Source organism: Sminthopsis crassicaudata, chromosome 2 (assembly GCF_048593235.1).
Source record: "Sminthopsis crassicaudata isolate SCR6 chromosome 2, ASM4859323v1, whole genome shotgun sequence".
Taxonomy (NCBI): Eukaryota; Metazoa; Chordata; class Mammalia; order Dasyuromorphia; family Dasyuridae; genus Sminthopsis; species Sminthopsis crassicaudata.
In genome coordinates, this window is record NC_133618.1 from 411323694 (window position 1) to 411340133 (window position 16440).

At 31.7% G+C, this 16440-nt stretch overlaps 1 protein-coding gene across 2 annotated transcripts in view; it reads right to left on the minus strand.

Moving 5' to 3' along the window:
• GABRB2 (gamma-aminobutyric acid type A receptor subunit beta2) overlaps nt 1-16440 on the minus strand; it is a 300251-nt gene that overhangs the window by 214301 nt on the left and 69510 nt on the right. For both annotated transcript variants that reach the window (XM_074291996.1, XM_074291995.1), the window contains exon 4: nt 10979-11199. In XM_074291996.1, the coding sequence (XP_074148097.1) occupies nt 10979-11199 (221 nt within the window). The remainder of the gene's footprint in view (nt 1-10978; nt 11200-16440) is intronic.

The window sequence follows — 16440 nt, forward strand, 5'->3', positions numbered from 1 at the left end:
AGAATTTTAGAGTGGGAAGGTGAATTTCAATATTATTTATTCTAATCCCCTCCTTTTATGGGTGAGGAGACTGAGATATAAAAAGAAGTGTTCACCCAGATGACTATGACAAAGCTGGGACCAAATATTATCTTCTGATCTTCTCATAAAAAAATTGTGTTATTATTTATTATCTTTCAGAAATCAGAAAAGGTTATTTATCTTACTGAGCCAGATGTGAAAAGAATCATTTTAAATTACATCTGTGTGAGTACAGAGTGTCTGGCACCTCCAGAATGGCCTTGATTTACAACTGGGCATCTGTTGGGTAGGATTTCTGACATTAATGTTGCATTTTCTATAGCAATTACTTAAGTGTTTTGTAAACAACTTGACTCAGTTAAGGCAAACAATTAAAAGTTTGAAACTTTTGAAATAAAATAAAAATTCAAACTAGTTGGAAAATATATTTTGATATTACTTTTATAGGAATGATAGTGCCATGTTATCTGAAATAAATTTTTATCAATGCTCCTAATTTTGAATGCATTATTGATTCAAGATTACTTGCAAAAGGTTTTGGTCCAATTCCTGACTACTACCTGAAAGGACAAATGATCTCTTCAAGATCAGAAAAGGCAGATTATGTAAAGGAAAGTTAAAACAAAGACATTTGATTTTTCTAATCATCTTGATCTAAATTATCTGTCCATGGAAAGAAGTAAATATGAGAAAATTAAAAAGTATCCACATAATAGGAATTGCATGTGGTTCTGGACATAATTGAAGATTAATGATTTGCCATGTATCATACAACTAGCAAGGTTCATGTGGACCAGGTTTTCCTGAATCTAATTCCAGCACTCTATCCATTATGCCCCATAACCTCACCCAATTCCTATAGGAATATTTTTCCTATTATTAGATACCCTTTATTTTTTCTCAGATTTTCTTCTTTCCATGGGCTTATATTATATGCAATAGGTAAGTAAGTAGGGAGAGAGATAAGAGAGATATCTAGATAGATATGTAGACATATTTTTATGCTGTAAGATGCATTTTCCCACATTTAGTTTGCATGCTATGTAACACTAGAGATAAATTTGTGATTATAGCCATAGTAGAAAATGGAAAGAAAAGCATTATTCATTCATTCACTTATTTGTTGAATATAAGCTATGGTCATGGCATTCTATGCTGTTGGACTATATTTGGATATATTTCATAGTCAAACTTTAGATAAATGATTAGTGGAGACCTTGTCAGGGATTGTAGGACTTTTTACTCAATTTAACATATCACATTAATTAATGAATCTCAAAATTGATAGGAACCCGAGATATCATCTTGTCCATGAAGAAATTAAAGTCCATAGAAGCTGTTACTCATAATCACATAACTAAGTAGTGGCAAAGATAAGTAAGGAATCCATATCTTATGAAATATGAATACATGTTTCTTTCAGGGATGCCTGTCAATATTCATAAATTTTTCAATTTCAACTTTTCCATACTAGTATTTCAATAGCACAGTGTGTTCTTTGCTGTGAAAAATTGCTTTCATCCTAAAGCATGATGGAAGAATTGGGGATAGAAATGGATCTCTATAATTCCTACTCCAAATATTATTTTAGAGTTGGACAAACTGAATTGCAAGGAGGTTGTCAACTGTCCAGCTTGACCACTGATATTTTATAAATAAAAGTCCCTTTTATCATATTGCTAAATCTTCCAGTCCATCACCTGACTGACTGCTCCCTTGGGAGGTTGTACATTAATGCAGTGCTTGCTGAGCAATGAAAAGAACAGCTGGTGTGCTTTCCAGAAAGTCACTCCTATCCAAATATAATCTATCATTGTGATTAGGTCCAGTTTTACTGAGCATGTTGTTTGAAGCCTAACTCACTCCATTCTTATTTGAAAGGCAGAATAGAACCAGACCATTTAAAATCTTTAAATGCCATATAAAGACATTTATATTTTATCTCAAGGCAAAAGATAACCACTGGAGTTTCTAGAATAGGAGGGAACATGGTCAAGTTTATACCTTGGAGAAATCAATTTAGTAGTAGTGAGGTAGGGGACAGATTGGAACAAGGAAATACTTAAGGCAAAGAGATAAATTTGGATCTGATTGCAATAATGCAGGTTAAATGTGAAAATTGTTATGCAAATAGAGAGAAGTGGATGTGTAGGAAAGAATGGGTAACAGGATCAAATACTGACAAAATAGCAAGAAAACTTAAAACTAAGAAAATGCCATCAGATTTAATAATTAATAAATCACAGGTTACTTTAGAAGGAGCCATTTCAATTGGATTAGAAGATCAGAAATCAGACTGCAAGGGGTTGAGAAATGAATGGATGTTGAAAAAATATACAGGAAACACACATACACAGCTTCCCACCCCTCCTTAAAACTTGGTTATGAAAAACCCAAGAGATACAGGGTGGTAACTTGAGAAAAAGACTGACTCAAAAGAAGGGGTTAAACTTTTTTTGGCCCTCAAAGGTAAAATTAGACCCTGGTTGATCTATCTTATTCAACTATCTGGTGCAGATCATCTCTTCTCTCCTGGGGCTACTTCTCAGCATAGTGCCACATCAAATGCCTCATTAAAACATTACAAACATCAATTTAAGTTCTCTCTTATACCCAACTCAAAACTCTATTTTTAAAATTCATCTTAATTTTTGGAATTTTATTTTCAGTTTCAAAATCCCTTCCTCTTGCCTTCCCCCCACACATTGAGAAAGAAAAAGGATACCCTCATTTCTTCATTATGCATGTTCCAAAAAAAGGATGAAAAATTAAAGATATATATTTAAATTGCACACTGAGCCTATCAGTTCTCTATCTAGAGGATGGTAATAGTTTATAACATGAATCCTTTGGAGTTATGATGGATTATGAATGTAGTATATGATTGATTAGAATTAGTAATATTTCACAGTTGGTTATCTTTACAATATTGCCATTGTTAATTTAGATTGCTCTCCTGGTTCTGTTCACTTCATTTCAAACCAGCTTATATGGCTTCCAAGGCATTCCATCTTCTTCATAAACAATAACTCATTCAGCCACTTCCCAACTGATGGTCATCCCTTCAGTTTCCCATTTTTTTGCTACTACAAAAAGAGCTGCTATAATTTTTTGGGGGGTGTCAAGTTTTGTCCTTTTCATTTTGGAGAGATTTCCTTGATGGTCAACTTAATAGCAATATTTCTGGGTCAAAGAGCCATACAGACAGGATCAGGTATAACTTCAATGTAGGTATTTCTTTTTTTTTTAATTAATTTTATAATTATAATATTTTTGACAGTACATATGCAAAGATAATTTTTTACAACATTATCCCTTGTACTCCCTTCTGTTCCGAATTTTTTCCCATCCTTCCCTCCACCCCTGCCCCTAGATGGCAAGCATTCCCATACATATTAAATATGTTATAGTATATCCTAGGTACAATATATATGTGCAGAACAGAATTTTGTTGTTGTTGCAAAGGAAGAATTCGAAAGGTAAAAATAATCTGGGAAGAAAAACAAAAAAATGCCAACAGTTTACACTCATTTCCCAGTGTTCCTTTTCTGGGTATAGCTGATTCTGTCCATCACTGATCAATTGGAATTGGATTAGCTCTTCTGTGTGTTGAAGATATCCTCTTCTATCAGAATACATCCTCATATAGTATCATTGTTGAAGTGTATAATGATGTCAAACTTCTGTTCGTTTCACTCAGCATGAGCTGATGTAAGTCTCTCCAAACCTCTCTGTATTCATCCTGTTGTTCATTTCTTATGGAACAATAATATTCCATAACATTCATATACCACAATTTACCCAACCATTCTCCAATTGATGGACATCCGACATTTTCCAGTTTCTAGCCACTACAAAAAGGGCTGCCGCAAACATTTTGGCACATACAGGTCCCTTTCCCTTCTTTAGTATTTCTTTGGGATATAGGCACAGTAGTAGCACCAGTTTTCCCACAGACCCTCCAACATTCATCTTTATTTGTTCCTGTCATCTTAGCCAATCTGACAGGTGTGTAATGATATCTCAGAATTTTCTTAATTTGCATTTCTCTGATCAATAGTGATTTGGAACACTTTCATATGAGTGGAAATAGTTTTTATTTCATCATCTGAAAATTGTCTGTTCATATCATTTGACCATTTATCAATTGGAGAATAGCTTGATTTCTTATAAATTGAGTCAATTCTCTGTATATTTTGGAGATGAGGCCTTTATCAGAACCTTTAACTATAAAAATGTTTTCCAAATTTGTTCCTTCCCTTCTAATCTTGTTTGCATTAGTTTTATTTGTACAAAAGCTTTTTAATTTGATGTAATCAAAATTTTCTATTTTGTGATCAATAATAATCTCTAGTTCTCCTTTGGTCACAAATTAGTTCCTCCTCCACAAGTCTGAGAGGTAAACTATCCTTTGTTCCTCTAATTTATTTATGATCTTGTTCTTTATGCCTAAATCATGGACTCATTTTGATCTTATCTTAGTTTGTGGCATTAAATGTGGGTCCATGTCTAGTTTCTGCCATATTAATTTCCAATTTTCCCAGAAGTTTTTGTCAAATAATGAATTCTTATCCCAGAAGTTGGGATATGTGGGTTTGTCAAACACTAGATTGCTATTTTTATTCACTCTTTTGTCCTGTGAATTTAACCTATTCCACTGATCAACTAGTGTATTTCTTAGCCAATACCAAATGGTTTTGGTGACTGCTGTTTTATAATATAGTTCTAGATCAGGTACAGCTAGGCCACCTTCATTTGATTTTTTTTTTCATTACTTCCCTTGAAATTTTTGACCTTTTGTTCTTCCATATGAATTTTGTTGTTATTTTTTCTAGGTCATAAAATAGTTTCTTGGGAGTCTGATTGGTATAGCACTAAATAAATAGATTAGTATAGGGAGTATTGACATCCTGATTATATTGGCTTGGCCTATCCAAGAGCACTTAATGTCTTTCCAATTATTTAAATCTGACTTTATTTTTGTGGCAAGTGTTTTGTAATTTTGCTCATATAATTCCTGACTATTCTTTGGTAGATGGATTCCCAAATATTTTATGCTATGACCGTCATTTTGAATGGAATTTCTCTTTGTATCTCTTGCTGTTGGATTGTGTTGGTAACGTATAAAAATGCTGAGGATTTATTTGGATTTATTTTGTATCCTGCAACTTTGCTAAAGTTCTGAATTATTTCTAATAGCTTTTTAGCAATCTTTGGTGTTCTCTAAATATATCATCATATCATCTGCAAAGAGTGATAGTTTGATTTCCTCATTACCTACTCTAATTCCTTGAATCTCTTTCTTTGCTCTTATTGCTAAGGCTAGCATTTCTAGTACAATATGGAATAGTAATGGTGATAGTGGGCAACCTTGTTTCACTCCTGATCTTACTGGAGAGGTTCAAGTTTATCGCCATTACATATGATGTTTACTGATGGTTTTAAATATATGATCCTTATTATTTTAAGGAATAGTCCATTTATTCCTATACTCTCAAGTGTTTTTACTAGGAATTTTATCAAATGCTTTTTCTGCATCTATTTAGATGATCATATGTTTTTTGTTAATTTGCTTATTGATATAGTCGATTATGCTAATAGTTTTCCTAATATTGAACCAGCCCTGCATTCCTGATATAAATCCCACTTGGTCATAGTGTATTATCCTAGGGATGATTTTCTGTAGTCTTTTTTGCAAATATTTTATTTAAGATTTTAGCATCAATATTCATTAGGGAGATTGGTCTATAATTTTCTTTCTCTGTTTTCAGCCTACCTGGTTTAGTTATCAGCACCATATCGTTGTCATAAAAGGAATTTGGTAGGACTCCTTCAATCCCTATTTTTTCAAATAGTTTATATAGCATTGGAGTTAGTTGTTCTTTAAATGTTTGGTAGAATTCACATGTAAATCCATCTGGTCCTGGGGATTTTTTCTTAGAGAGTTGGTTAATAGTTGTTCTATTTATTTTTCTGAGATGGGACTATTTAGACTATTTATGTCTTCCTCTGTTAATCTGGGCAAGATATATTTTTGAAAGTATTCTTCCATTTCATTTAAGTTATCGAATTTATTGGCATAAAGTTGAGCAAAGTAGCTCCTAAATATTGTTCTAATTTCCTCTTCATTAGTGGTGAGTTCCCTTTTCATTTTTAAGACTAACAATTTGCTTTTCCTCTTTCCTTTTTTTAATCAGATTTACTAAGGGTTTGTCTACTTTGTTGGTTTTTTCATAGAACCAATTCTTAGTTTTATTAATTAATTCAATATATTTTTTTTACTTTCAATTTTATTAATCTCATCTTTTATTTTTAGAATTTCAAGTTTCTTGTTTGTCTGGGGGTTTTTAATTTGTTCCTTTTCTAGCATTTTTAGTTGTAAGACCAATTTGTTGACCTTCTCTTTCTCTATTTTATGCAAGTAGGCCTCCAAAGGTATAAAAATTCCCCTTATTATTGCTTTGGCTGTATCCCACACATTTTGGTATGATGTCATCATTTTCTTGGGTGGAGTTATTAATTATGCCTATGATTTGCTGTTTTACCCAATCATTCTGTAGTATAAGATTGTTTAGTTTCCAACTATTTTTTGGTCTATTTTCCCCTGGCTTTTTATTAAATGTAATATTCATTGCATTGTGGTCTGAAAAGGATACATTTACTGTTTCTGCCTTATTGCATTTGATTTTGAGGTTTTTATGTCCTAGTATATGATCAATTTTTGTATAGGTTCCATAATCTGCTAAGAAGAAAGTGTACTCCTTTCTGTCTCCATTTAGCTTTCGGTATTTACCTCTTTGACTTCTTTCTTATTTATTTTGTCATTTGATTTATCAAATTCTGAGAGTGCAAGGTTGAGATCTCCCACTATTATTGTCTTGCTGTCTATTTCTTTTTGGAGCTCTCTTAATTTCTCTTTTAAGAATTTAGATGCTGCATCACTTGGTGTGTATATGTTTAATATTGCTACTGCTTCATTATCATGCCACCCTTTAGAAGGATATAATGCCCTTCCTTACCTCTTTTAATTAGATCAATTTTTGTTTTTGCTTTATCTGAGATGAGGATGGCTACCCCTACTTTTTTGGCTTCACCTGAAGCATAGTAGATTCTGCTCACCCTTTTACTTTTAGTTTGAATGTATCACCCTGTTTCAGGTGTGTTTCCTGTAAACAACATATAATAGGATTCTGGCTTTTAATGCTTTCTGCTAACTGCTTCCTCTTTATGAGGGAGTTTACCCCATTCACATTTATGGTTAGAATGACTAATTCTATATATTCTATATAATACTAATTCTATATTGCTTGCCATCATGTTAACTTCTGCTTATGCTTTTTTCCTTTCCTCCCCTCTTACCCCCCTACCCAGTATAAAACTTGTGAACACCACTTGCCCTCCCTTTTTAGTATCCTTCCCCCACCTTAAAGTTCCTCCCCTTATTTTACCCCCTTTCCTCACAATTTCTGTATTTCCTTCCCCTGAGCTTACTCCTTCCCTCTCACTTTTCAATGAAGTGGAAGAAGTTTCATCATAAATTGAATATATCTATTGATACACACTATGTTCATCCCCCTCCTTTCTTTCTCTCAGATATAATAGGTTACCTTTGTGTCTTCATGAGATGTAGTACCACCACTTTACCCTTTTTTATGATATAATTTCCTTTCCACCTCTAGTTTCTAGGACAAATTATATATGTGTTCTTTACATATCTTTATGGCAGAAGTATAGTTCTCAAGAGTTCTTTTTATCTTTTTAGAAATCTCTTGATTTCTGTATTTGAAGATCAAACATTTTGTGTAGATCTGGTTTTTTCATCAAGAATAGATGGAATTCATTTATTTCGTTAAATGTCCATCTTCTTCCCTGGAAAACAATGCTCATTTTTGCTGGGTAAGTTATTCTTGGCTGCATACCAAGTTCCTTAGGCTTTCGGAATATCATATTCCAGGCCTTTCATTCTTTTAATGTGGATGCCCCTAGATTCTGGGTTATCCTTATTGTGGCTCCTCCATATCTGAATTGTTTTTTTTCTATCAGCTTCCAGTATTTTTTTCTTTATCTGATGGTTCTTGAACTTGGCAAATATATTTCTTTGTGTTTTGATTTTAGGGTCCCTTTCAGTAGGTGATTGATGAAATTTTTCAATGTCTATTTTACCCTCTGTTTCCAAAAAATCTGGGCAGTTCTCTTTGATAATCTCCTGTAAAATAGTGTCCAGGCTCTTTTTTTCCTCACATTTTTCAGGGAGTTCGATTATTCTCAAATTGTCTCTCCTGGATCTGTTTTCCAGGTATGTTTTCTTTGCAATAAGATACTTGACATTCTTTTCAATTGTTTCATTTTTCTGGTTTTGCTTGATTACTTCTTGGTTTCTCCTTGAGTCATTAATTTCTACTTGTTCGAGCTTAATTTTCTATACAACTTTAATTTGATTTTGTAATTATTTTTCTTCTTTATTTCACCTACTTTCCCTTCATGACCAAAGAAGACTTTTCCATTGACAATTTTAAACCTTATCCTATTCCTTTGATTGAGTTCAAATGCCTGCTAAAATTCAGTTCTACATCCTATTTCCTCCATAAGTAACATGTTAGTGAAAGGGAACATAATCCAAATTTGTTCCAAAAGTCCATAATTAATACACATTTTGCCATAATCCTTGTTAATCTCCTTACATCTCCACCTTACATTTCTCTTGTTTTTGTATTAAGAAATATTCTTCCATGAATTGAATTTTAGTTTTAGAATAGTTTTAGTCTGTATCCCTCCAAACATACTCTACTCTCTTTGTTTTATTTTATTCACTTTCATACTTTTCATTACATTCATTTCTTTAGTCCATTCATCATAATAATATTTTGTTGTTTACATACACAAAATATTGTCATAGGATATAACTTAAGAAAAGTAAAGTGTTTGACTATCCACAAGCTATAGTATTTCATTAGCTTGATCCATAATGAAATCTCTAATGTGCTTTTGTCAAGTTCAGAAATTACATTCGCCCAGAATTAAAAGCATAACTTGATATTGTCACCAGTCATTTCAAAACAAGGGCACAGAAAGCTATTTTAAAACAAAGAATTAAGAATTTTCCTACCATTTTAGTTATATAAATAACTCATCTCAACTACATCTAAGCTGCAAAGATCTGACATTAGGCAAAAGCCACAATACTGAGAACAGAAGACATTTAGCAAAATGCAAAGTATAATGGAATAGAAATTAGACACATCCTCCTCTTATTTCTATTATATTTTGTTAACTTATATTGTATAATTTCCTCTCATATTGAGAATACTGTGCTATTTACCTAATATAATTAGAGCAGGAGCAGCAGAATTTCCACAGATACACATATACTTTCTCAAAAAGTTTCATTATGATGAGTGACAGGTACCTACAGAATTATCATTAATATATTCTGAATTTAGTTTGTGTTTATTACAACAGAATCAGCTGATCCACAAGATGATAAAGTATATTATCTTGACACTGAATTGAGACTCTAGAGTGGTGCTGGGTTACTAACACTGAAAATGATGTCTACTTATTCAGGAAGATAGTGCCTTGGTAAAAAACAAACAAACAAACAAACAAACAATCAAACAAACAAACAAACAAACAAAAAAACAAACACATTTTGTCCCTCTCTTACACACATCTCTTGTTTTTCCTCATAAGAAAATGTTGGATAGAAGGCTTATCTTTCTTATGGAGAATAAGTTTCTTGAAAACTGGAATGGAATTTTTATTTATATATCTTCCTCAATCCCCAACACAGTATCTTGTTTATAATGCATGCTAAATAAATATTTGTTAAATGAATGGTCCCATTGGGGCCATTTTCAAAAGAAGGGAAATTACATTTAGCTTGAAAACTAATTGCTTCTTTATGGTGATAATGTAAATTGTTAGGCAGCTGTGGGCTACATGCAGAATGTGGAAATGTATTACAACTCATTAAAGGTCAAGAAAAAAATTAAATGAAGGGTATCTTCTTTAATAATGTGGACAATATTGGGAAAACTAAGAAGATATAACCCAAACTCAAATTTATCAATTAGTAAGAATTAAGAAATTATTTATACACTGAATAACATAGAGTTTTCAGCATACACACACACACACACACACACACACACACACACACACACACACACACAAAGTAAGAGTTTCAGTTCCATGGATATTGATAACAAAATAGATCACCAACATTTAAAAGTCTTAGGGAAACTGGAATATCAGACTAGTTGAGTATTTTGCATTTAAACAAATTCCTTTCATATTATAGTGTGCTAATAAATAAACCATATTTCTTTCCTTTCCTTTTTAAGAAACAATATTAATTGATATCTCCAAAAAAACCCAAATTTTATTTTAAACTTCTGGATTTCCAGCAGACTGGCAGGCACTGCCTGGTTATGGTATAAGGTATGCAGGTTAATAGACTTTAAAAAAATTAATGAAAAAGTTTGTTTGTGTTTGTCTTATTTTCAAGGCCAGTTACTTTTAGATTAAGGGTTGGGAAAGGCCATCAACAAGTTCTCCCTCTCCACGCACATTTACATCTGACTCATTTTGAACAGGAACGAATTTTTTTTTAATGAGTTGCTATCTTGAATACAATTTCTTCTTTTTTGTGGGGTGGGAGGAGATAGTAGCAGTTTGTCACTGCCATTTTTTTTGTTTTAATATATTGTTTCATATTTTTTATTTGTTTCAATATTTTAAAGGAAGTAGCTTTAAAGATGGCAATTGAGACTTTGTAGAAATCTTAGTCCTACATGTAATAACTACTCAGCTATTCCAAGCATACAGCTATTTATGATGATGTTTTTAACTGCCTATCAGAAAGGGTAAACAGAAAGCTCCCCAAGAACATCTTTAGTTAGGCAACATAAATATGACCATAAAAAAGACAAAGTTAAATTTCTATATTGCTACAGACCTGAGGCCATAAAGGACAGTCCCATCAGGATGCAAACGGATCATTCTATTCTTGACAGTCACCCCGTGCACAAATGATTTCTTGTCGTTCAGGAAGTAAGTATCAGGTACCCAGAGCTGATCCGCTACTCTATTGTCCAGTGTGAGATTTAAGGGTATTACATTATATGACAGCCTCTTATCTCGCCAAGCTTGCTGAAAGTACATTGTCAGAGTATAGTCCTGTGATTGGAAAAAGAGAAAATTATTTGTACCAAAATAGATTTTGGAAATAGGCAAACAACTACTCTATGTATATAAAATGGAGTGATGCTCAGTATACTTTCTATGATTGTGAAGTAGAACTGTTTGCAATCCCTCCAATCTATTGATAATTATAACAGCAAGCATACATTGAAACATTCCAATCCATTAATGCAATTTAACAAGTTTCCTTTCTTTCACTGGTTTTTCACCAGAAAAGAAAGAATTATTTGGATTTAATGTTGCAAAGGCTGAAAGTTAATGTATCCTTACATGTCTGATTTTTTTTTCTCTTTACCACTTGCCTGTATGTATAATGAATTTTTTTCCTACAAAATTAGTTAATACAATTCATAAAAAATGAAGCAGATGACACAGTGTATGGGGTATTGGACTTTAGTTTAAAATACAGCTTAATACATTTATTAACTGTGTGAATGTAGATAGGTTATTTTTTATCTATCTACCTCAGCTTTCTTATCTGTAAAAAGGGGAATAATAATAAAAAGCCTACCTGGCAAAGTGGTTGTAATGATAAAAATTGATAAAAATTGTAAATGCCATGCAAACCTTAAAATGCTATAGAAATGCAATGATGATGATTGATGATGATGATGATGATGATGATGATGATGATGATGATGATGGACAGAGTCCTGGAACTATATCACTTAACTCCTATCTGACTCTGTTTTTTTGTTTGTAAAATAAGGATAATAACAGCACCAACTTACTAATATAGTTTTAAGTATCAAATAAAATTGTAGTTGTGCAAGTTATATTTGTAAAAGTACTTTAGAAACCTTAAAGCATTCCATAAGCATATCCTATATTTTACTAAGCTATGTGGCTTTTAGTAGATAATATCATAACTCAGAAACTCACCTTTCTAGTATATAAAATGAGAGCAATAATACATTTATGAATTCTATAATGATAACATATGAAATGTACATAATCAATAATTATTAAAAATGCTAGTGAAATAAAGTATTTTTGAAACCAGAGATCATACTCTTCAAGTTATACTTTATCAGTTTTCCTCAGTTTTCCCCAAATCAGAAATGTCTAAGTTTGATCTTAGACTGAGTCTGTCTTCTGAACTTAAATCTTAATTATCTCTATTTATTCTAGGAAAAAAAACAAACAATGAAACAGTGAATAAAATATTAAAATTCTTAGGGTTCTTCAAATAACTACATCATAAGCTTGGCTTAAATAATTTCTCCTCTTATTGTTTTGAGTAACATTTTTTAAATTTGAATATTGAAATTCTTTTTTGTTGATTTTCTTTAGTTTTGCATCACATTCATTTGCAAATATATTTCTTCCCTTCCTCTATACAGTGAACATTCCCTGAGAAATAATGTAAAAATACAAACAAAAAAATTTACCCAAATCTACTGACAGATTCAACATTTCCCAGCGTATGCAACATTCCATTGTGTTGACTCTTACTTCCCTCAATGAAAGGAAAAAGATAAAAAATTTTAAACCTTTTTCTGAGGTCAGGAGAGGGCATTATAATTACATAGTATTCAGATTTGTTCAATTGTTTTCTTTTTTTCTTTTTTATAATACCATAGTCATTGTATATTCTGTTTTTCTGTTCCTTCTTGTTTCAATCTACATTGGTATATATAAGCCTTCAGATTTCATATTTGTTATTTCTTATGGAGTAGTAACATTCTAAATGTGATACAGCACCTCTCAGTCAATTGACATCTACTTTATTTTAAATTCTTTGCTAGAATTCTGACTTGTCCTCGGTCTCCCTCTCACCCATGCTTCCCATCTTCCTTCTAGCTCTTTTGAAATTATATAGGTATCAATGGATCATACAAACTATCAATGTGTTTTCATAGTTCTTACTATAAAATTATTATTTTTTTCTTTTATGCTATTATTATGATAAAATAAAAGAATTTATTTTATGCTACTTTTCATGAACATGTTTGGATATATATATATATATATACATACATATATATATATATATACATATGTATATATGTATACATATATATCCATCATAAAATTTTCCACTTTCCTTTAGCTACACATTTATTTAACAATCATATACTGCCTTCTGGCATTTTTAGTGTTATTTTGGTCTTGTAATATTTTTAAGGTTTGTTTGTATGTAAGTATTATCTAAGAACAATAGAGGAAGGAAGAAAGAGGATAATCATTTATTAAGTGCTTACTATGTTCCAAGAACTGTGTTAAGCACTTTATAAATATGATGTCATTTGATAAATAAGGCATGATTCCTGCTTACACATTAATTGGGAAGAAAATGCAATTTCTCAGATCTCCTAGCAAAATATTTATATGAAAGATACTAAAATATTAGTTAATTCATTGGTTAATATTCCCAATTGCTTTATTGCTTCACATCTTTGACTGCCTAATTCTCTTTGCTGATTCATCTGGATAACAATTCTTTATATACATTTTACCTTAATAACACCCATGAATATCCTACATGTCATAAATAACTTCATATTTTCTGCATCATTCTTTTAGTTTGCATTACTTCATATTACTAATGGTGAATGTGGGGAAAGTCAGAATTCTGACACTGGAAAATTGAAAGATTCAAATAAGAATCACAAAGATTTCTAAAGTCAAGATTTTTGAAAATTTGTTGAATACTTCTGTTTATTCCTCCATATAAGCCATACCAACTGCCTCTCTTAGAATATGGGATGATTTACTCATTCTAAATTAAATCTTATTAGAATGTGATGGTGTAAAATTGAAGCTCCTATCCCCATTAGAAATTGTAACACTAGATGTTAAATTGCAGAACCTTAGAGGAAAACTGGTACACATTTAACATAGTGGTTCAGTTAAGTTTGATGCTTACAAACAGCCCAGATTGATCATTGACAAAGGAAATATAATTTCAGAAGACTTTATATTGTTTTCTTATATAAAAAATGAAACATATCTATAAGTCCATCAATAATTTCTCTTGTATTCTACTATTCATTTTGCTACCCTTTTTGACCTCATACTGCTAAAAAAAAACATGAAATTTACATCTCTAGTAAGGCTATTTAATTTCTGTATAACAACTTCACCCTAGTAAAATGAGTGTTCTCACTACAAAATGGAGACACTAATAGCTAGAAGATCAAACCAGATTTTTATTAAAGTGCTTTATATACTATGCTATACAATGCAAATTATTATTTGGACTATAGAATTACAGATATAGATTTGAAAAGAAACTCAGAGGCCATATAGTACCTACTCCTCATTTTACAGATGAGATAATTGAGGTAAAGGAAATTGTACTAATTTACTCTTACTCATACAGGTACCAAGAAACATAAGTGTGAAACATAAATGTGATTTGTACCCAGGTTTTTTGAAACCAGAGTTAGTATTATTTCCCAACTTAATGGCTCATTACAACCATGATAAATCAATCAGCAAACTTCATTGGTACTTAGTTACTTGGATTCTATTCCATTTCATTCAAACCCCATGAATATTTATTAAACACTTATGAATTATTTTGTGCTTTTTATCTATTTCATAGTTATTATAAATACGCATATGATACAGGTCTAGCTAATAAGGTCACTCTTTATGAATCTATACAAGAGTGTATTAAGGTGTTTAACAATTATATTTCTTCAAAGAAAGGAAGCTGGGAAGCCTGCTTCAGGGAGAATTGTGATAATATCTAATGGAATTGCCTTGAAGAGACTTGGAACCTGTGTAGACATTGCATAACTGGAACAATCCGGCTAACTTTGTGATGAATATGAGCCTTTTTTTTTTTTTTTACCAGCTACAGATATAGAATTGGCACTGAAGGCACCATTAAGAGAATGAAATCTGCCTCAGTGTCTCTATTTTGACAAGTTCTTTTTGGCTAACTTCTTCAGCTAGATAGGGTCCAGTGAAAGACAAGGCTGTAAAGAAGGAGGACTCAAGCTTCCCACTTGAGGTTAACATGTGGGCTATAAATCAGTTTTTGCCTGATTTAGCATTTATTCTTTCATTTTAGGTGAAGAAGATTTATTGGAAGGTCACAACTCTGTGGTTTCTGGAAAATCAAGAGTGAATCAGCCAGGAGTATGGGAATATAGGAATCCAGTCCATTTATGGGTTTTGTAGTCAGTCCAATACTGATTGCTCAAGCAAGTGGTAACCTTTCAGATCCAGGCCAAAATAAGCTAATGTAAGATTCTTGATATGAATTTGATTAGACAAATTCCATGTAGAAACTACTAAGAACAAGCAAGAGATCAGTTGGTATAAGGAAGAATGTACACTTAAGGTAGGTAAATTGATATAATTCTGTTTTTTACTTTATTTGTGAAATAAATAACCATTTGCAAAATTAATTAATGTAAAGAAATCAAATGTAACTAGCATGCTAATCACAGATTGGTTATCTGTGGGGGATGAACATGTCTAAAATGGCAACTTAAGACAATGGAATTAAGGAAAAGATATTGCAACCCCAAAGAAGAACTTCTAAAACCACAATGGAATGATGCAGCAAACCTGAATCTACGATCTTGTGTGAGAAATATTTAGCTATTTAAAAAAATATTATCCATTCCCATAGAGTTAAGGCCCATTTCTTCTGTTGTTTGAGCTGTTCTTCCCCTCATTCTCCTCCCAAGCTTACTGCCATGGAAATAGGATAAACTGCTATATATATTGCAGATGTCCTATAAATGCCTTGTGAATTCATGAAAAAATGTTGACCTGGAGGTTTCTGAGATTTTAAAATCACTGGATTATATCCCATTATATATGTGCATAAAAAGAGCAAATGTAGCTACTTTAAAAGCTATAAGAACTATGATCACTATAATTACCTTTCATGATTCATTTTTCACAGTATAATTTTTGCCTAATAGCAAATTTAGATCTTTGCTAACGAATTTTCTTTTATTTAAAAAAAAAGAACAGATTTAAAATTATAAGAAAAAGCAAATGTCCTAGGAATAAATGACTTTAATGACCCATTAATTAATAAATTATAATAATTTATACTATAAATTAAACTATAACCTATAGTTTAGCCTAGTTGATGCTGGATTCAAGTAGAAGTCAAGAAGATTTGAATTTGAATCCTGACTCCGAATTATTATATGATTGAGCAAGTCACATAGTCTATCTCAGGTTCAGTTTCTTTATTTTTGAAATAAGGACAATAAATATCACTTAGATCAGAGAATTATCATA